The following is a 23,062-nucleotide window of genomic DNA, read 5'->3' as shown; positions in this document are numbered from 1 at the left end:
AGCACTCAGCATATTTTCTATCCCAAAACGACTCAGATGAGAATGATCAGAATGGCATGCATTTTTCAGTAACTGATTAAATCAAACCACTGACACTACGATTTAATTGAAAACAATTGTTCACTTTCATTCTTTCGTAATGCCTCACACCACATAAGGAAATAAAATCGGTGTAATTACTTTCAGAAAGTAAAATATATTAAGAAAATATCGAAACAATCTCTTCATTCCCTACTTCTCTACTCTTCAGTTGTAACTATCACTCGATTTTCACAGAGAACATCTGAAGTGAACATCTGGCAATTTCCCAAATACAAAAGGCACATTTTACACTTATATCTTTGGTGTTATGTGGCGAAAATGAATAGTTCTAAATAAATTGAAACATTGAAAAGTTTATAAGTTGGCATTATATAAAGTGGCAACCCTCATTGATATTCAGATATTTTGCATTGAATGAAGAAAAGGAGATCTTATACTCCACAGTTCTTTCCACAGAGAAATAGATGAGTTTGAAAGTTTAAGTTGTGGAAACAGCACTATGATATAGTATTTAAACGCTGTAGGGAAGGTTTCATTTTGGGGAGCTACTATTTCATTGTCATGGATTAAATCCAGACTGACATTATTTTGATATCGTTTTGAACTCAGCATGTGGTTTTACTTATTACATCAGCAAAATCAGACTCTCTGGAAAACACTGCTAATGGTGAACACAGCATAATGTCACAATGTCTTTGATTGTTGCGCATGATATTGGCCATTGGATTGTGCGGTCCAGACTCGAATATTTACAGACCGCTGCCACATAACTGGAATATTGCTCAGTGCGGTGTAACATGTCAACTAACCTACCAACCAACTTGTTAAGCATTATTTTAGTGGCAAGCAATCTAGTGTTTACTTTAGCATGATCTCCCTTTGAAAACAATGCGGCATGATCAGATAACACGCCCCTCAAGAAATGAACACACTCATTGTTGCAGCGAAGTGTGTTGTTACAGCGAAGTGTTCACATATGAAAGTGAGTACAGTTAAATACTTATACAGCAAAATGTTACTTTCAGTTCCAAGTCAATGTGAGCTACCGCTGTGATAGGTAAAGAGTAGTGTAAATATGTAACAGGACAGAGTTGGGTGGAGGTGTGACAGGGTAGAGAGCGGGGTGGATATGTAGCAGGGCAGAGAGTGGGGTGGACATGTAACAGGGCTTAGAGCGGGGTGGATATGTAACTGGGTAGAGAGTGGGGTGGATATGTAACTGTGGAGAGAGTGGGGTGGATATATGTAACAGGGCAGAGAGCGGGTGGACATGTAACAGGGCAGAGAGCGGGGTGGATATGTAACTGGGTAGAGAGTGGGGTGGATATGTAACAGTGCAGAGAGTGGGGTGGACATGTAACAGGGTAGAGAATGGGGTGAACATGTAACAGGGTAGAGGTTGGGATGGAGTTTATGATGATGGTTGTATTCAAGTTGGGATGAATATTGACTGTGTAAATTATAGGACTGGGGTGTACCATGTGAAAGAGTGACGTTTTACAGAGTTGATAGTGTGTTTGACTGTTATGTAAGGACATATGAAAATGCGTGTGACATCAATGTATGTTACCTAATTCAAATATGTAGTTGAGTTATTGTTCATTTTTACCAGCAGAGAACTTTTCCTTCTCATCATTTCCTGGGATTTTATTTGGAAAATGTATACTAACCAAGGATCCAACCCCGAAGTTCTTGCAATCTCAAGAAGCCTTTGATTTCCATTTGCCATTTTGATATCTGTGGAAATTGGCCTTGCATACCAGTTGGATTGCTTGTTAAAAACAAGCCTCAATGTTGGCTTGGCAGTTTCAAGAATATGACAGGCAGGCCAATTTATCATGATTAATTTGCAAGAAGTTGGAGGTAACTTTGGTTTCCAGTTTCCTTATGTTGATTTGTTGTTAAAATGTTAATGAAAATCAAGGATGGGTACTTTGCAGTCGCAAGAACAATGGGAATGGATCCATAAGTTAGTTTAGCTTTACCAAAATACTCAGCCCTAGAAGTTTAGAGAATGTGAATCTTTCTGCCATAATTTAGAAGTTACATAATGTAATAGCCAGATGTGTCCATTTCCTGTCAGTCATATGCCAGCAGAATAGTCTTGAACAAATATCTTGAACAATGTAATAGGTAAATAATCAGTATTCTAAGATGCTTCAGTGAAAGATCAAAGGCGTCGACAATACTTTATCAGACGATAATGTGCACTTTTTGCATTACAATGTGTTGACATCACTGCGCCATTCCAGTCTGCCCCCTCGTAATCAAACTTTTTTGCATTACGTCACAATGTAACTGATGTCACGATGGATGTCCGTTGCCATTGCCTTGTACAGCCTCTCACAGTAAATTGCTTTGCCACATCCCGTTTCTTGGCTTGCAGTTGCATCACACAGCTAACATCACTGGTGGAAACATTACGTTTATGTTTTCCGAATGGTAAAATGACTCATAGTTCGACTCAAAATTTTGTTTACATTCCCACAATGCACTGCGTCTGGAGATGGATTCTCTGAGACAGTGAAGAAAGCCTTCATATTATACATGATATATAATCATCTTTGGTGTACACTTAGAGTGACAAAAATACAGGAAAATTTAAGTTTAACAATTACTTGTAATTAGTCATAATTTTCATCAATCTATTAGTATGTTGACATTTATGAACATTATTTCTCCACATTAAGTCTTTCAGTACCCAAATTCTCATGTGCCCATGGACAACTGCACAGGAGAGTCATAAAGTAGTGCTGCTTTGTTAAGCACTAGTCAAGAACAGATGGCTGAAAGGGGAGATAACTCTCAAGAGGAATTAGAATATTTTTCAGCAGAGGAGGAATCAGTGAACCTATCAGGTGCTGATGAATTTGTCAAAGTTCAAGGTTTCAGTATGTGCACCCCAGATATCCGTCAGCCAGGGATGACAATAGGGGAAAACATCACTTTCATCCACAACACTGCATCCCATCACAGTGAACAGAAACAAGGCCATAGCAAGAAACAGAAGAGACGACGGAGAAATAAACTGAAGAGTTTGCAGCCAGAATTTGTGTTTCCCTATTCAAATAGTGAGAACATGGACTATTATTCAGAATTTATGGGTTGTTCAAGTGATATTTTACGATCTCACATCAGAAATATCCCAACCTTGTTTAAGCTGTGTGTTGATGCCATGACAAAAGTCTCTAAGTCCCCCAGTGTGTGCCCTGTTGTGAAGGATGTGTTATCCTATATGCAAGAGGATCAGAAACTTATGAATATCCAGCTGTCATGGATGCATCAACTCCTGTATTACTTTGAACACACTGATGGGGAGTTTGAAAGTATGATTTTAGAATCTGATGTTGACGTGGCATCCCGGAACGTCTGGAATAATGGCCGTTTTGACCACCACCTCTGGACATTGACAAATTCACCTTACAACTATCTTGGAAACCCCGATTCGACAATACTGTTGTTTACAAATCAAAGCAGTCACCTGAGGTGGAAGATGGATTTCCTCAATATGTCTGCTGTAACATCAGGTATGTGGTTTCTTCAAGAGCACTTACCTGTATTTTGCGTCAATATCATGTCAAGATATTAAACTGTCTTGGAAAATATGTAAACACTTAGAAGCCAAGTGATTTGACATTATTTTTCTTTTAGTGTGCTTGAAGTAATAACATGTCCAGAGTGAGTTTAGTTTACGCCACACTCAGCAATATTCCAGCTATATGGTGGTTGTCTGTAAATAATTGAGTTGCGCCAGAAAATCCAGTGATCAACAGCATGAGCATCTATCTGCGCAAATGGGGACTGATGACATGTGTTATCCAAATTAGTCGCCTCTAGTACGACAGACATAGTTGCCCTTTTGTGGCAAGCATGGGTTGCTGAAGACCTGTTCTATCCTGGATATTCATGAGCAACATGTCCTGACATTGCTGACATTGGTGGTTGGGGTAACAGACATGATGACATTTGTTGACATTGCTGACATTGGTGGTTGGGGTAACAGACATGATGACATTTGTTGACATTGCTGACATTGGTGGTTGGGGTAACAGACATGATGACATTTGTTGACATTGCTGACATTGGTATTTGGGGTAACAGACATGATGACATTTGTTGACATTGCTGACATTGGTATTTGGGGTAACAGACATGATGACATTTGTTGACATTGATGACATTGTGTGGACTGGTACAAATGATTCCAGTAGATAGATGGCACAGATGAAATGTTTTCACAGCTAAAATGATAAAAATAATGCCATGATTCATTTAATGGAAAATGCAATTATTTTGATCAAATCAAATGATTCAAAATCTATTTTTGCATCCTATCAAATTGTTTATAGTGGCAATCTATGTCAAGACCGTGGTAGTTTTGAATGCTGTTGCACATAATGGGAAATCACATTTTGGATGATGTGATAAGTGAAGCTGAAGTATTCTAGCAGCCCAGCCTAAATTATCTGTCAGGTCTTCAATAAAAGATGTATAGTATTCCCAGAAATTATTGAGAATCATGTTGCGTCATGTAACTCATTACATTTATTAACTTCTGGCGTTTTACTTACATAAACATGTTAAAACATCATCCTTTTACAGTCTCAGTCTTGTTTTAGTACTTTGTTAGACCTCCCCGCTCAGCAATGCATGCCTGAATACGCCTAGGCACACTACCCATCAAAGTTTGTAGGTAATCGTGTGACAGGGTATCCCAATATTGGACCACCTCGGCCTTCATATCTTCAATATTTCTCAGTCCCTTTTGGTTTATTCTGTCCTTCATGACTCCCCACACATTCCCAGTTGGGTTTAGGTCTGGGCTGTAACTGGGCCAGTCTAAAACTTGAACATTTTTGCCCGACAACCACTGTTTTGAGTAGCGCGCAGTGTGTTTTGGGTCATTATCATGCTGGAAAATCCAATCATCTTCATACAATGTTTGTGCTGTCGGAAGAAGGTGACCATTTAGAATGTCAACGTATCTTTCTTTTGTCAAGTTTCCCGTGAAAACACACAATGGCGTCACTCCGCGAGCTGATATGCCACCCCACATGTGAAACTTCGGGCTATGTTTTGGTCGCTGGTAGATACGTTTGACAGTATCTTTGGTCCAAATTTTCACACAATTAGGGAAAAGCCAAACAGAACTTTCATCCGAAAAGAAAACATTATCCCAATCTTGATTTTCATGAGCCCGACACCAGTTTAAACGGTTTTCCTTTTGTGCATCGTTCATCAACGGCGAGGGAATTCCACGTTTTTTCACCCAATTAAGTCTCTGTAATTCCTGCCTAACTGTTTCATTGCATACCTGAGGACTTCCTCTGCTAATCATTTCATTTCTGATGTTCTCAACACTTCTGCCCAAGTCTTCGGCGATCCACAACACTGAATTTCATAGGCTGACCTGCCCCTGCTTTGTGCTCTATCCCGGTTCCTGTTTGAATATTCTTCAAAGTTCTGTATACTGTAGACAGAGGAATACCATGTCTACAAGCTAACACTTTAGCATCAGCCTCACCCCTTTCAAAATCATCTAGAATGAGCTTTCTTTTCTCTCTTGCTGTAAATTCTGCCATGTGAACACAGGAAGCCGTCTGCTCAGACAAGGGAGATAACTCTTGACGTAATGAGCTGCCTTCTAAGCCTTCAAGAGTTGTCTCCCTTATTTAGTATGCTTAAGGCATAGTGAAAGCCCTTTTTCCAATCTTAGTATCATTAGAAAAAAAGCAAAGATTTTCTCAATAATTTCTGGGAACACTGTATTTCTATCCTTTATCCATGAAATGCTCTAAAACAGTGGTGGTTAGTGTAAGAGAAAAAATTAAACTTTTGCTGACAGTGGTAGTGCATGTGATCAAACTGATGACAATATATACATTAGTGTTGATGGCTGTGGTGTGTCCAACAGAGAGTATTGCAGTATTATCATTGTTTTTGACAGTGTTGGCGAGTGTGACAGAGAGTATGACAGTGTTGACATTGTTGTTGACAGTTGTGGCGAGTGTGACAGAGAGTATGCTACCTGCGCATGTTTCTGCTATTCGGCTCCATCACTCATCACAAGACTGCAGATCAGAATCCCAGCTCATCCAGAAAGTCACTGAATCACTGGTGTCAATTGTCAGAAGAAAATTTAGAAAACGGTGATATATTAATCATAAACTTTTAAAATATATGTTTCCACTATAACCAATCACTACCACTGTGTAATTCCTGCCAAGACCATGACAGTACTTATAGCTGTAGACCACCAATATAGAGCACCACCCCAAAACACCACTAGTTACTGTCATTAAATTGATTTTATGTGCACTTTAGTTATTGTTATGTAGCTTCATTAAATGATCATCTACATTGTAATTACCCATCAGGATTGTTATCACCCCTCTGGATTTATCTTCCCCTCCACTTTTACATTGCCTACCATTTTAAACCTCGGAGGCGAGTCTTCTCCTATACTTCAAGAGCACATCCAAGATGTCCAGTGTAGAATACTACTGTATACACCACTCAGAACACCACACATCCCCAACTTTAGACTGACACAAAAAAACAGTGAACCAGAAAACTATCCTACCCCAGGCCAGCAAACTTGGTCACTCATTCTTGACTACCATTCATGGACCAGGATGTAGGTCATCAATGATGAACACTAGCCTTGGCTACCACCTTAGACCGCCAACCTTGCACTCTAACCTTGGCTTCCACACTTGACCACCAACCTTGAACTCTAACCTTGGTTACCATCCCCGACAATCAAGACCACTAACTTTGGCTACCAATCAGAGTGTCCCACTTGACCAGTCATTTCAATCAATTAGCTGTGTTTTAGGAAGCTTATCAATAGTACATATACATATAATATATGCCAATACCAGTGTGAAGAAGTATTTTCATGAGGCTGTGAAGCAATATTTTCATGTCACTTCATATATTCAGGTACCCCAAGATTTACAAGCACTTGTTTGACAGAGCACTTCCTTATGTGTTCTGGGCTCGAGGGAACATCAGTTTTGCGGCAGAATGTTTTATGAGGTTTGCACAGACCAAGGAAGAAGGTAAGGTTTATCCGGCTGGACCCACTTTGGCCCCGGTAATGGGAAGGTATCTTCAGTCATACTGCCTGTCACTGTCATTTGCAATCCTCCTTGAGAGCCTTTTTAGTGGCTGAGTGATTAGAAAACACATTCAAGCTGTCCTTACCTGGTATGGAAAGCAATGTCCAATGTGTTCATTTGTTGGAAGAAAGGTATAAAGTTTAAAAATTAACAGTTTAAAAATTACTGGGATAAAGGCTTGTGAGTCCCTTTTATTCCACCAAAATAAAACACAAACAAGTCTATAATGTTAAATTATATTTTGAATAAGAAATAAACAAAGCTTCAAAGAAGGGCAATACAGATTCCAAATACAATAGAATTATACATCTCAACAACAATCCCTTACCTGTTATACAGTTCTGTACTTTTCTAGCAAAATTCATGCCATATGCAATCTTTCCAGGAATGGGCTTTGCACATTGCACCCATTTTGAGAATTGAACCTGGACCTTTAGCTGAACAAGCAAACGTTAACCAGTAGGCTACCCCGCCACTCCCTGTGGTTCAGATAAACATAATGTTAACGTCAGCATCAATGGCAACATTACAGATTTAGGGTATCAAAGAGTAAACGTTTTTGTGATTAGACTGTCAACTCAACCAATCAGTTTCAGAACAGTTCCAGTTATAACAATATGTCCTAATCCTTTTTGTTTGATTCTGCGTACTTCTGTTTTGAACTCCGCAAATATTGCATCAGGGCTGGTTGCAGAAAATATTATGTAAATCTGTAAGAAATGTTTTTATTTATTATTCCAAACCTGAAAAGGAATAATATGTTCTCTCTAAGGACCGTACAAAGCCATGATCTTGAATGAGGCTGCCAGACTGTATGCACAGAATGGTGAGTCATCTAAGGCATACCGTCTTTATATGGAGTCGCCGGGGGCAAGAGATGAAGACACCAGCACCCACAGCAGTGATCTTATACTGCAGAAACACATGTTGATGGCCAGTGTTTATGACCAGGGGTAAGAGAAGGATCAGCCAATTGGGAGATAAACATACAGTGGTGGAAATCAGCGGTATATAACGAAGTTTAACACCTATGTTTTACACCTATGTTTAACCTTTCTACCATAACTGCATCATTAAGATTTCAAAACAATACAGACTGTGTTGGAAAACCAGAGGAATAAAACGTAATTATTTACCTCTGAATGACTTTGATTAACCAATCACAATCCAGAATTTACTGAAGTCATGGTAGAATATTGATTATATCATTCCAGTGTCCGAATAGCCCACACAAGATCGACATGTTTCTTTTGTTTTTTGCATTAACGAAGTTCTCCATCAGTCATGATGAGTTTGAAATGCAATCCTGTCACTGTGTAATGAGTAAGTTTAGTTGTATGCCGCAATCAGCAATATTCTAGCTTATGGCAGTGGTCTGTAAATAATCGTGTCTGGGCCAGATACTCCAGTGATCAACAACATGAGCATTGATGTACAAGACTGGGGTATGATGACATGTGTCCACCACTTGACCACTTGATCCCATTTGTTGCCTCTTATCACAAGCATGGGTTACTAAAGAAGTATTATTAAACAGATCTTGATGGTTCTCTTTTCTCAAGTAAATGGACATCATTTCACACCTGTTGGTATGAAAGCATATTCACATTTGGACTTTTGCATGTTGAAAGCAGGCGTTGTCAAAACTTGGAATATCAAGTATTTTCTTGTAGCTGCAAGTTTCTTTCAAAAACATGAAATTTCGAGTTTTCGAAAGAATATTTAGGTAGCAATAACATTCAAGAACTAAAACATTTCAAGCTTTTGGCAAAAACTTGAAGAAATGAACAAATGCTCAAAGCAACAAGAAAATAAGTGAGCTACTGAGAAAATGATCCCAAACACTAACAAAATAATGGAAGCAGCAAGAAATTTTTATGGTACAAAAGTAGCAGCAGTAGGCTTTTGTAGTTGAGGAAAAGGATGATTCCTGATAATGTGTACGATTTCCAGCATGATGACGCCAGCAAAGGCTGCCTTGGCAGACGACACATGGAAGGCTGCCATGATCCACCTGGATGCCTCCAGTCCAGGCATCTCTGTCACTCGACCTGTGGAATCATTCTTGTGCTTCCACTGTGGAACTGCTGCAGGTGAGATTAATTATGGCTCATATAATAGGTGTGACAGGTTGGGAAAGAAAGAAACACAGTTCCCTTTCTTTGAACATATAAACATGAAGGATGCTTCTCATAATATAATAGACATTGCTTCTTTTCCCGGAATAACTGAATTTCAGGTTTTTCTTTGCTCCCTGGGTTTACTTTTTGTAAGTAGACCTCTTTCCCTGGGTTTACTTTTTGTAAGTAGACCTCTTTAAAGGGGCACTGATGCGGAGCAATTTCCGTGGACTGGTGTAAACTTTTGTTATTGTTTTTCTCCCGTGAGTACCCGGATGATATCCCAGAATTCGTGACTGGTTCGTGACCTCTGCTGCGCAGTCCGTAAGCGCAATTGATAGTTTAATTATAGACAGATCAACTGAGGTGAAGTCATTTGTACTTCATTACAAATGTATTATGAAAACCAATGAAACACTTTGAAGGTTAATCATCTGCCAGTGGTAGAAATGGTAAAAAACTATTAGGACGGAAAACAACGAAGCCAATGTACGTCTCTATATTTTGTCTCATAACCCTAATTAGTTTATTGTCATATTTGTATGATTCTGAAAATTAATACGCGATTTGCTTATACTCATAGTAAATTTCTAACATAACAGCAACATTTATACGTTGTATAGATTGCTAATGTGGATCCTATTTCACACACATGCGCGATCTAGTGTGTGTTTTCTGTCATACAGATTCTGCTGAATGCTACAACAAATAAATTAAAACAAACTGCAAATAATGAATGTAAAACAGACTAATTTTATAGCAACAATGTCAGGCTACTACCTTGTTCAGGAATGTATCCATCAATATCCACATAAAAGAAATCGTATTCCATTCATCTGCAGCTGGTAAATAATCCTGCTCTGTGTCGCGTGTCTTACAACTGTCTCATTTGCGAAAAAGTAACACATCGTTTCACGTCTTTCGTTGGTGAAAACTAGATAAACCTCTCATTGGTCTCCCAAGATAGCACACCTGGCAACTAATTGTATGATGTCCACCATTCCAAGTAATTTAGTTAACCAATATTGAGCAATCAATCAATCAACGCAAGGGTGGTTAATTCTTTGAAGGGAGGATGTTGTTTTTGCACTCACACTTTACGACAGGGTGTAGTCATCTACGCACACTGCCTTTTGACAAATCCGCTAGAAGATAAAAGTAATTAATCAATCAGTGTGTTATCGGTTAATCCTTTGATCGATGTTTGTTTTTGTAACTCAGCTGATAAACCCTCTTGCATCACTTACATGCACATATTACATAACATACAATACATTTGCCATTACAGACCTTAATTTATAATGTTGAGTATTTACTCCAGACAGGAGAAATGCCAAATGGGAACCTTTGTTGAGTAACCGAAGTGGTGTTGCTACTAATTATACCTGTTATAAATTCATGAATTGACCATCAAGAGAATGATGACAAATAACACGTGTAGGTTTACACCATCAAACGCGAGTTACAGCAAGGAAGATGCAGCCTGAAAACACTTATGGGCCGAAAATGTTTTGAGGATACCAACTGAATTTCGTTACATAAGGAATACACACAGGCATTTGCTGTGTACTTTGGTAAATAGGCGAAATAAGGTTTTTTTTACGTAAGACAATTTTCAGATTTCTCTACCAAAGGCAAAGTCATCGTTTTTATGTTTACGAATTCAAATAAATCAACTGTGTGTTTTATTATCATAAATAATAAACCATTGTAGCTACCATAGCTACCAAAATTTACGTAAGCTATTTGCTATCACAGCTCCACCAACACTCAAAACTACCTAAATATAAAGCTTTGCAATCTTCCGTACTGAAACAAATGGCTTGCTACGTGCCTGTAGACATCATATTTTCACGTAACATGATTAAATATCGAGGTTAAAAACACAGAAATAGGATCAAATTGGATCAGTAGGTATACCATCCAAGCATCCGAAAAGAACTACACTGCTGGGATATATGGTTACGATCAGACAAGGAATACAATGGATATTTTTAAACAAATGGCATGTGATGGGCATCCGGCCTCCTGACTGGTTAGGTTAAGAAATTCTGCTAATATGGACAGGAGCCCAGTTCCTTTGTCCGTCACAGTCGAAGGAGTGGGCGCTGACCAATTTGCGGGCTGCTTTCGTAATTAGACCGTTGGCGAGAAGCATTATTCGCTCCGCATCAGTGCCCCTTTAACTGGCTTTACTTTTTGTAAGTAGACCTCTTTCCCAGGGTTTACTTTTTGTAAGTAGACCTCTTTCCCTGGCTTTACTTTTTCCTAAGTCTATATTGACATTCATTTTTCTGCTGATCTGTAAGTGTTTGAGATCATTTGAAGAAAATTGTCTAAGATGAAGTTTAACATGTAAATGTTTTCCATAGCAGGAATTGAACCACATCTGTCAGGTTAATACATGGATGCTCTACCTCACAGCCACCAAGTTGACAAAGATGGCACTGTTAAATTTTATAGCTCAGCAAACTGTCGTTACATTGATTTTACTGGTCCTTCAGTTACTGCTATAAAGTGACATTACAAGATCATCTAATTATCATTGACGTTTTATATGTATAATAAAGCATAGTTACCCAACCACTATCTTTGAGTCATGCTTTATCCTAATCCATAAATTAGCTGGACCTCCTGAATTAAATAAAAACACTTCTGACTTACTGTTGTGCACATGATTCAGGATCATGTGGTGGGTTCTGTTTTAAGTCTGTTGTTTGTGTCCATAGAGAGTGTTCAAGATTGTCTGGTGGGTTCTGTGTTACAGTTTTTTGTGTCCAAAGAGAGTATTCAGGGTTGTATGGAGGGTTCTGTGTTACATTCAGTTCTTTGTGTCCTCATTTAGTGTTCAGGATTGTTTGGAGGGTTCTGTGTTACAGTTGTTTGTGTCCATAGAGAGTGTTCAGGGTTGTATGGAGAGTGTTCAGGATTGTATGGAGAGTGTTCAGGGTTGTATGGAAAATGTTCATGATTGTATGGAGAGTGTTCAGGAGTGTATGGAGGGTTCTGTGTTACAGTCTGTTGCTTGTGTCTATAGAAAGTGTACAGGATCGTCTGGAGGGATCTGTGTTACAGTCTGTTATTTGTTGCCTCAGGGAGTGTTCAGGATCGTCTGGAAGACTGTGTGAAGCTGGCAGAGAGACTAGTGGGGTACTGTGGTGACTTACTGCTTCATCTTTCCCTGTTGAAGGCTCTGCTTGGTGATGATGAAGGATCCACCAAGGGATACAAGGCTTTGACGTTCAGGTTGGGCAAGGAATCATTGACTTTCCAAGTATTGTTACTATATATGAACAAACTTTTAAACTGAAATCATGTATCCTGAATCTTTAGCACGGTATTGTGTAAAATTATTTTCATTGTGCTACATTTCATCAATTGTCAACTTCTGATGTGATTCAATGTACATGTAGGTAGAAGTACAGGTACCTTGTTCTGTTGAAAATGTGTCTTATCTGCCAACATTCAACTTTCAAAATGTTGTCTGCAGATGGATAAGAGTTTTCATCTCTGGCATTTTTATATGTTGATTATTCTAGTTTATCATCAAGAAAAGAAGTTCGTAACCCTTGGCAACCTGTTCTTGACCATGTTCAGAATCATGGCATGCCAAAGTTCATGAAGGTTATATGGAGAACACAGCCTGGCCATCTTTGCATAGTCACTGGCCTGTAAGTATGTTTTCTATCCCTTTAGTCCTTTCTGTATAAATTTAATGTATTAATTTATATTTAATGCTGATGTGCATGCGAAGAATGAAATTCTGCATATGAAGTTACTTCCCTTTTATCATCTCTTCTCCTGCAAGTTTAATACTGGAGTGTGACTGTGGATTCTCTATGCACTTACGACCATGCTGTTTTAAGGAGATAAGTTTGCCTCATGACAGAATACATGGCGATGTTTGCTGTTCAAAGTCTACTCATATGAGTACACATTGTGTTTCAAGTATATGATGTGTATATCTTGGACATATATATCATGATAAAAATAATCATTCTGTTAGAATTTCACAAACATATCTTATTTGATGTTTTTTCATAAGCCCTAAGCATCTGTGATATACATACAGGCATATACTTATGTCTTAGGTATTCCTTTGAGGGAGATCACCTGTCTGGCGCAGACCTCAACCTTAGACTGACAGATGCTGGCTTCCTGACGGCAGACTTCCAGATGGTGCTGCCACCCATTAGAGCCCTCAACCTAGATCCTTACACAGGGTAAATCTTGACTGTAGATCCTTACACAGGGTAACTCTTGACTGTAGATCCTTACACAGGGTAAATCTTGACTGTAGATCCTTACACAGGGTAAATCTTGACTGTAGATCCTTACATGCGATAAACCTTGACTGTAGATCCTTACACAGGGTAAATCTTGACTGTAGATCCTTACACAGGGTAAATCTTGACTGTAGATCCTTACACAGATTAAACTTGGATTGTAGAACTGTGCACAGGGTAAACTTGAACAGTACATCTTTACACAGGTTAGACATTGACTGTTTATGCCTACACAGGGTAGATATCGACTGTTTATGCCTACACAGAGTAGATATCGACTTTTTATGCCTACACATGGTAGACATTGACTGTTTATGCCTGCACAGGGTAGGCAGACTTTAACTATTCATCCATACACAGGGTCAGTGGACCTTCCATTGTTCAATCTGAGAAAGTTTTCAGATTAAATGTAGTCTAAGTAAACTTTGGCTCAGTATTTTCTGTTACACTGCTGTACTGAGTCAAACAAACCCTAGCAGGATGTCATGTCAGCTAACCTTTTAGTGACTAATAATTGATCGTCCAATCAAACACAAGACAGAAAAATGGATTTTACCAATCAGATGATGGCTACTGTTTACGGTTTGTTTGCTACGGACTGTTTTTGGATTTTCTCTTTCCTGTTAGCTGACACTAATCTCCCAAAAAAACAGAAACTCCATAACAAACTTGTATATTCAACCTGCCGTATATGTGCTTATGGCTTTCTGTTGCCATGGTTACTGTTAGCGTATTAACTATTAAAAATGCATTCAGCATCTCCCTTTTTCAGCGGACCACCGCTGCCAAGCTGTTATTGATGTTCATGATTGCCACACCAGATACGGATATTTTTGCTCAGACTAAGGGACTGTGGTTTTACCAAACACTCTTTGGATAATCATGTTTTGGAAGTTTGTAAAGTGATGATTTTACTGTAACTGAAGAATGATGTCATGCTTGAATCAGTACATGCACTTAGTACATATACTCAGAAACAGCATGTCAAGGTTCTATTTTGAAGAGTATATTTCTGCATAAGATTGCATCCTGGAATATTGCCAAGAATGCTATTTTCAGTGACCGTTTACTCACTAAATAATGGCATATTCTGTGATTATGACTCAGAAGTAATCATGCAGAAAATAGCATTCAGAATCTTTCGAGTATAAAGGGTGTATGTGTGAATGTTAACTTTTGCATTTTGATAAGCTGTATTCTGATTTGTCAGTTGAAAAGGTTAGCTGACGCGACCTCCTACACAGTATATATAGCAGTGTAACAAATAATACTGAGACTGAGACTAAGGGTCAGGGATATTTACAGTATCTTTTCAAGCCAATATCTAGAACTGCATTTTTAGCAATATTGTTACTGTTGTTTTTCTAATGTCAGTCATGATTAGGTATTTCCTTGACATTGTACCAAAGTGGTTGTCACACAGATTCTTAGATACATCTTGTGGTGATTGTTCTTCTTTTAACACAAAGTTTTTCCCATTTTGACAGATTCAACTTTCACACACCAAGACAGACACATGCATGGTATTCAGTCTCCGAAGTTTCTCATGATGGCTCTTTGCAATTGAGTGGTATTTCATCCTCTATGTCTGCTTCTTCACTTCACCTCACAGGCACCAACCTCCTCAGTCACCTGTTTTGTTTTTTACTATTTGAACATATTTTATTCATTGAAGAAAAGGACAGGGCACAAGTTGTCTAACTTACTGACTCCTCTCCCAGCATATCAAAACATATTAAATGCATCTGCACACAAACCATTTTTGGCCAAAGGGACACTGTTTCCTGATAGCTGTGTGAGTGTTTTCCTTTTGTCCATAGGTCTTAACCTGGTTCCAACTCTGTGTGAACTGTATAGTGATGAGACCGGGAACACTGTACACTTCTTGGCTCCCTATGCTTACGAAACTAGTGCCCTTACAGACTGGAAGACAGAGATTAAGCCAGTCACATTATTGTGGACAGGGGCAAATGGAAAGAGGGCGAGAGTCAACCTCTCAAAACTAGTGAAACTGTTTCTGAAGAAGGTATGAAACAACATTAGTGCCAAAGAAACCATGTTTCAGATAACAGGGATATATACTGAGGGGAGAAAAAAATACGTTATCATATGTTTCCGTATTTTTTTCCAGGTCTCTTCACAAGCTATGTGATACAAAGCTTGTGAAGAAACTTGGGAAAAAACAAAGGAACACATGTGCTTTCATGTGATCCTTAATTTTTCCCTCAGTATATAATCAAAGAAATTCAACTTTAGAGTTCCATGTTTGTGTTTTCTTGCTTTATACAAAGCGCTTTCAAAAAGAATGTCTATGTTTCAGAAAGCTATATTTGAAATTTTCTCCAACCCTGACAGACCTAAGAAATGGAAGGAAGAGATGATGGCAACAGCTGAGTACTGCTATGCCAGGGGCTATAACCCAGGCTTCTCTGTGAGTAGAATTACTACCTCTGAACTACCTTTCTTTCCTTTAACGTGTAGAGATATAAGACTATGTCCACTTTATGAATAAAACAGTTTAGCTAGTTAACCATGACAAATTCCTTTCACTGACCACTTCTTCCCCAGGACCACCTCCTAGCCATGACTCATTCCTCCCTCATGACCAGTTATTCCCTATGTTTACTGTATCTCCATGAACCCTTCCTCCCCATCAAGTCTTCCTCTCAGTGACCACTTCCTCACTCTAACCCTTCCTCTGTCATCATCTCTGTCTACCCTACAGCCCCTTCTCCCCATCAAGTCTGCCTCTCCCTCCCCATTATGTCTTCCTCTCAGTGACCACTTCCTCTCTCTAACCCTTCCTCTGTCATCATCTCTGTCTACCCTACAGCCCCTCCCTCCCCATCAAGTCTTCCTCTCAGTGGTCACTTCCTTTTTCTAACCCTTCCTCTGTCATCATCTCTGTCTACCCCACAGCCCCTCCCTCCCCATCAAGTCTGCCTCTCCCTACCCATCAAGTCTTCCTCTCAGTGACCACTTTCTCTCTCTAACCCTTCCTCTGTCATCACCTCTGTCTACCCCACAACCCCTCCCTCCCCATCAAGTCTTCCTCTCAGTGGTCACTTCCTTTCTGTAACCCTTCCTCTGTCATCACCTCTGTCTACCCCACTACCCCTCCCTCCCCATCAAGTCTTCCTCTCAGTGACGACTTTCTCTCTATAACCCTTCCTCTACCATCACCTCTGTCTACCCCATAAGCACCTCCTGCACCATGACCTCTCTTCCCCATACCTATTCCGTTCCCTTGTTCACTTCTTAACCACTTTTGCTCCCTCATATGAAAATAAAAATATGTTCATTTTCAAAGCACTATGTCATGTCTCTAAAACACAACATAAATGTACATCTTCAGACTGTGACCTTTGTGCATGACTACCTCTGGGACAAGGTTGTGACATCATCTCAGTATCGAGATATGCATGGGAAGCTGTCCAAGCCCGAGTTGAGAAAGACTGCAGATGTCCCCCAAAACTGTCAGAGTCGCCATAGGTTCCTGGCCATACTAACAGAATACTTCCCCTACAGAGACACTCTTTATCTCAGTCTCTATATTCCAGGTGAAGACAACTGTGTTATGGTCGTAAGTACACAAATGTTTTCATTGAAGTTTAGCTTTTGTAGAACACGGAAGCAAACATTTGGTTTGAAACACATCAGCATCTTGGAGTGAGTGAGTTTAGTTTTAGGCCGTACTCAGCAGTATTTCAGTTATATGGTGGCGGTTTGTAAATAGTCAAATCTACAACACGTATTGTGATAGAGAGGCAAACAATTTCTTTACTGTTCACGGGCCAACAAATTATTACTTGCTCTTCTGAATTTTCTTATCCATTTTTAGTTCAGAACAAACTTATTTCAGCATTTAATCTTAATAATTCTGCGTTAAACTCCTCTGCAACCAGTGGGTTTATGTAGTTGAGATATTAAGTGTAATGGCATATCAGAAAATTGTTTTTGAGGCAAAATCAAAGTACCATGTTTGCTTGTTGTAATGTATACCCTTCTCATTATCCTGTTGTGTTAGCTTGATTGTAACATAAACTTAATTTGTTTCTTGATCCACATTCATGTACAGTGACACCGAGCAATTTTGATTCTCCACATGGAAACAATGTTTGAACCTATTTCTGGTGTCCTTTTCCATGATATTGCCGGAATATTGCTAAAACAGGATTTAAGCCATAATCACTCAAACCAGTAGAACCAAGAGATAGCTAAAATATGGACAGTATTAGCTAAAGAGCCAATGACAATACTTATAACTTAACAAACATTAACCCTGAACTTTCAAAATTAATCATTTGTAATTTGTGTTGAATGAAGAACATTTCTGTGACACATTTTACCAGCCACCTACTCCTTATCATAGTATATTGCAACAGACTAAACAGAATAGCTGTATTGATTGTACCTGATTTATCACTTGACAGATCATTTGATCTTTTGCCCTCTATCTATTCAGCGTTGGTGAGTTCATGATCGGTGAGCTATAGTTCTCATGTAAATGTATACAGAACAGCAAAAGGAATGCATGTTTTGAAAAAATAATATCTCATAAAGGTAAGTCTTCTTGTTTATGTCTTCTATATAAAAACTGAAAAATAACAGAGTTGCATTTCTTTTGCTGTTCATTGTAAATGAGAAGAAGAGCTGCATCTCTCAGGCTAATCCACAGATGTCCAGTATTGTGGGAACTCTTGTCAGTGTGTCCGTCCTGCTCAGAAAAAGTCTTATCCATCTTCATAAGATATACATTTTAGCTGGGATTTGATGTGTTCTCTTTCATCAGACTGACAGGAAATTGTGTATATGTGCTTCATGTTGTATGTTGTACATTTGTCAGTATTCTTTCCTAGTTTGTAGACTGTACCAACGAGGCCACTTTCCATGAACCTGTCATAACAACAGACTTTTCTTATAAGCCATGGTCATGTGCAGTGGATGATCTATCAATGTCTAGCATACAAGTCCACAAGGCTGTCAAGAAACACTGTCAATTTCCTCAAGATGAGATCATGTGGCATGTTGGGAGGAGGAGCCAAATCAGTGCCAAGTTAGTTCACTCCACGACCTTGACATTCAAAAGACCACAATCTGTGATCATATACCTGTGTACAATATTCTCAACTTGTTGATCATTAAGACTTGTGAAAATCGGGGTCTTTACCTGCTCTTGCTTGTTGACTAACCGGATTGGGTGGTCAGATTCACTGACTTGGTTGACACAAGTAATCACTTCCCAGTCGTGTATATGGATGCTTGTACTGTTCAGATTACTAGATTGTCTGAATCGATTATTTACAGAATATGTTGGAATATTGTTGAGGGCAGAGTTATTCAACAACCAAGTCATGGGACCATTCATAAACTATGGTGGGGGGTGAGGGTGGGTTGGGCCCTCTCAAAATCATCATCACCCCCCTAGCCATAAAAATCATGATCAGTCCCCAAATATAAATTGTTAGTCATCATAGGACTTGTCACATGTGTTTCAGAGTGATGGTTGTATATGGAAAAGGAGGCAGGGTACTGAAGATTTTCTCCCAGGATACCATGCCAACTCCATATGTTCTTGGGAACAAATTATATGGACTCTCACCAGAACAAACAAGGTTGGTATTTTTCAACATCAATAAATTCACATTCTGAAGACATTGCATAATTTTTTATTCTGTCGTGTTAATGTCTAACTATACTTCGATTGAACTTTATAAATATTTTTGTTTTTCAGAGTAAAATGCAACCCGGTTACTGCCGATGAAATTTTGAGTGAAGAATTTCCAGTAATAATAACTCTCCTCTTTGGAGGAAACAAAGTCATGGCTGTAACAAACAGCGCCATCTACTTCCTGAATCCAGACTCACTACAAACCCTTATTGTGACTGAGCAACAGGACAGGTAGGAATAGCTCGGTAGTAACCATGATAACATGATATTTTCATCCTGAATGTTACCATGTAATATACAAAGTTTTACCACAATGAAAGTTATCACTTTAGGACCTACTTTCAGGAAACTTTGAAATGCCCAAGGGCAAGGTCGCTATAAGCCTGGAAAGGTACTTTGTTGTAATACTGACTGCAAGTTGCCAGTGGCTTTTTAGCAATAATCCAGTAATTTCACGGTGGGAACACCAGAAATGGGGTTCACACATTGTGCCCATGTGGGGAATCGCCTTCAGCATGATGAGTGTACACTTTAACCATTAGGCTACCCCACCGCTTTGAAGACCTCATGAAGTTTGAAGTGTGAACAATACTATGTCTTGTCAAACTGGCTGCTTTAACAAACAGAGTGTGGCCCATAGCCTCAGACACTTAGTGAACACTCCTGTATCTTGTCCACAGCTACAGTCTTAAAGTGAGTGAGGATGGCCGCTTCATCAGCTTCCCACCAGGATCTTCAGTCAAGATCCTGGAGCAGAAAAAAATGGAGGAGAAGACAAGACTTGCATTTGGCATTGGCTCAACACTGATGTTTGTGGATGTCACAGACGATGGTGTACAGGTTATCATGGAGCTGAAACTGCCTGGACCTGCTACAGAGGTCTACAGTATAAATGCTCAAGGTAATTGTGATTCTGAAACAGTGGACAAGGTGTGGACAAGCAATGTGTACTGAACACCAAGGTGCTGTTCGGCCTAGCCATCTTAGCAGAATCATAAGTCTATTTTAAAGTATGAGTGTTGGCTCTAAGATAGCTTGGTGGAAAATGGCAGTATTTGGGCCTCATTATGCTTTGAGATATGTGGACAGGTGACTTTGTAGGCCCTGGAAACTACCAGAGGTACATCCACTTTACTTGGGTATGTTTCAGAAATTTTCTTCAGCAAGAAGATCTGTGGTTAAAACTGGTCCTCAGTAACCCATGCTTGTTGTAAAAGGTGATTAACATGATCTGGTGGTCAGACTTGCTAACTTGGTTGACACGTCATTGTTGATCACTGCTGTAGATGCTGGATCGTCTGATCCAGACTCAATTACTTACAGACTGCTGCCAAATAGCTGGAATATTACTGAGTGGAGCATTAAGCAACACACCAATTCTTCAGCCAGATGCTGATGAGAACAATAAGCTCTGCTGCCCACTTGGTGTATAGACTTTATCAATGTCATTTCTGGATTTCTGCTCTTGTTTTCCAGTGGGATTTCTGGTTTCATTTAAAATGCAACATCACAACATACAGCTGCAGAGGGAGCATGTGTTTCACTACAGTCATCATGGGAAGATCCTTGGCATTCTTCCCTTCCTTGGACCGGGACCAAGATGTTTCTGTGTGGAGTACCTAAAGGGTCAAGAGGAGGTGACAGACAGAGATTGTGGCAGGAGGGGCTGGCATGTCTTCATGAGGGACGGCCATGAGGGGATTATGGGTGTACGTCTGTGAATACTAGGAACTGTTACAGACTGGCCATCTGTGAATACCAGGAACCGTCACAGACTGGGCACCATAGATTATAAGTGTACATCTGTGAGCAACAATAACTATCCTAGATTAGCCATGTGAAGATTACAGGTCAAATTATACCCATGCTATATTTGGGTTTATACTGCTGAAGTAAAGTTCATATTCCACCTGGAATTTGAACCTCCTCTTTAAGGGTCAGGCACCTAATTGCAGCATGCAAGTCAGCAGTCTAACCCACTCAGCCACCCTGGCTTCCACAGGTAGGGAGTGAGGGTTCACAAAGGCATTGTACATTCATGTACTTTTATTAAGTTTCCTTTTGAAATTCACCAAATACATATAATGAACATATTGGACACCAGATTTAAAGGATGTCAGATGCAAAGGATGAGGTCAGTCTGGTTGTTGATTACCAATGATTTGGTATTAAATAAAGATCAATAAAACATTTAGTCAAACAGTAGAAAGTTGAAAGTAGTGATAATTTCTAACAAAGCAAACCAATGCTGTTTTAAATTGACTTGTATGTGGCCATAATATGTAGCATTTATCCCAGTGTTGATCATTGAAAGAAAATCAAGAGCACATATTTCTGTTAAAGGTCAAGACTTCAGTATGAGTGTGATAGTATTTGGTTTTATTCTACTTTTATCATTATTCCAGCAATATCACGGGGACACCAGGAATGGGCATCACACATTGTAACCATTTGTGGAATCAAGCATGGGTCTTCGAAAGATGAGCAAAGGCTTTAAGCACTAGGCTATCCCACCTCCCCATACAGACTTCAACTGATAACTGAACAAAAGCTTATTTGATGATGACCATTGCCATGTAATCGAAATAATGTTCACACTATCAACCACTGGTTGTTTGATCAAAGATGGGGCAGTAATATTGCTGATCTAATGCAGTCCGAACTGAAACAGAGGAAACTGAATGTGTACCTGTTTAGTTAAGTTCTTCCATATTGCACCAGTGAACATCCGGGATAGAATAGGCCTTCAGCAACCCATACTTGTCACAAAAGGCGACTATGCTTGTTGTAAGAGGCGACTAAAGGAATCAGGTGGTCAGACTTTGCTGACTTGGTTCACACGTCATTGGGTTCCCAGTTCTGCAGATCAATGCTCATGTTATGTTGTTGATCACTGGGTTGTCTGGTGCAGACTTGATTATTTACAGACTGCCGCCATATAGCTGGAATATTGTTGAGTGCAGCATAAAACTAAACTCACTCTCTCTTCAGTTTGTGAAGAAGTACCAACAGGTTCATTCAAACAATTGTGTTTATTTAGAAACTGATTTGAATGTGGGATGTTGAACAATGAAAGGCGGGTACATCTCATCCAGTCATGGGTGTTGATGCAACTGTTCCATCGTCCTTCACGTAGATGCGCACACGGTCAAAACGCAGGTCACGTGTCACCATGGAATTTTCATTTAGTATTATGACCTGGAATAGCGAAAAAACCAAACAATCCCTTAGAAATAAAGCAAGTGGTAAAAGATACAGTCCCTCATTTGCTTATCACCAGATCAATGTTTGAGTACTTCTTCATTATGCTGCCATGGTATTGTCCTTTTTTGTTGAAGAAATCAGTTTTTACAGTGTTTCTCTTAATCTGTCAAAACTGTGGCAACTAGTAATTCTCCTGGTGGATTATATGTTGTCAAGGCAACAAACTGTCACCTTACTCTTACGTTTCCACTATGTCTTCCTGTGTTTTATGTTTGAAAAACACCTAGCTAGCTCTCACTCACTCACTCAGGAAATACAGGATATTGTTTAAAAAAAAAAAACCCAAAAAACAAACCAACAACATGAGAGAGCTGAACGCGTGTCTTACCTTACTCTTACATGCCATTTTCCCACTATGTCTTCCTGTGTTTTATGTTTGAAAAACAGCTAGCTAGCTCTCAATCACTCAGGAAATACAGGATATTGTTTCAAAAAAAACAAACCCAAAACCCAAAAAAACCATACCAACAACATGAGAGCTGAACGCGTGTCTTATCTTACTCTTACGTGCCATTTTTCCACTATGTCTTCCTGTGTTTTATGCTTGAAAAACAG

The 23,062-nt window shown here is 39.3% G+C and overlaps 1 protein-coding gene across 1 annotated transcript; it reads left to right on the top strand.

Annotated features, from left to right (window-relative positions):
- The first annotated feature begins 925 nt into the window (after positions 1 to 925).
- Positions 926 to 21,452, top strand: LOC137272826 (uncharacterized). The gene is made up of 18 exons (XM_067805232.1): positions 926 to 1,024; positions 2,733 to 3,569; positions 6,041 to 6,191; positions 6,988 to 7,106; positions 7,939 to 8,119; positions 9,120 to 9,259; positions 12,382 to 12,532; positions 12,826 to 12,957; positions 13,378 to 13,509; positions 15,060 to 15,142; positions 15,393 to 15,598; positions 15,893 to 16,003; positions 16,928 to 17,155; positions 18,432 to 18,628; positions 19,071 to 19,187; positions 19,307 to 19,474; positions 19,924 to 20,144; positions 20,720 to 21,452. The coding sequence occupies exons 2-18, from the start codon at positions 2,825 to 2,827 to the stop codon at positions 20,962 to 20,964; spliced, it is 3,327 nt and encodes a 1,108-aa protein (XP_067661333.1). The 5' UTR covers positions 926 to 1,024; positions 2,733 to 2,824; the 3' UTR covers positions 20,965 to 21,452.
- The last annotated feature ends 1,610 nt before the right edge of the window (positions 21,453 to 23,062 follow it).

This window comes from Haliotis asinina, chromosome 2 (genome assembly GCF_037392515.1).
Source record: "Haliotis asinina isolate JCU_RB_2024 chromosome 2, JCU_Hal_asi_v2, whole genome shotgun sequence".
NCBI classification, from domain to species: domain Eukaryota; kingdom Metazoa; phylum Mollusca; class Gastropoda; order Lepetellida; family Haliotidae; genus Haliotis; species Haliotis asinina.
The sequence above is the reverse complement of the archived record's forward strand: the minus strand, read 5'-3'. Positions and strand labels throughout refer to the sequence as shown.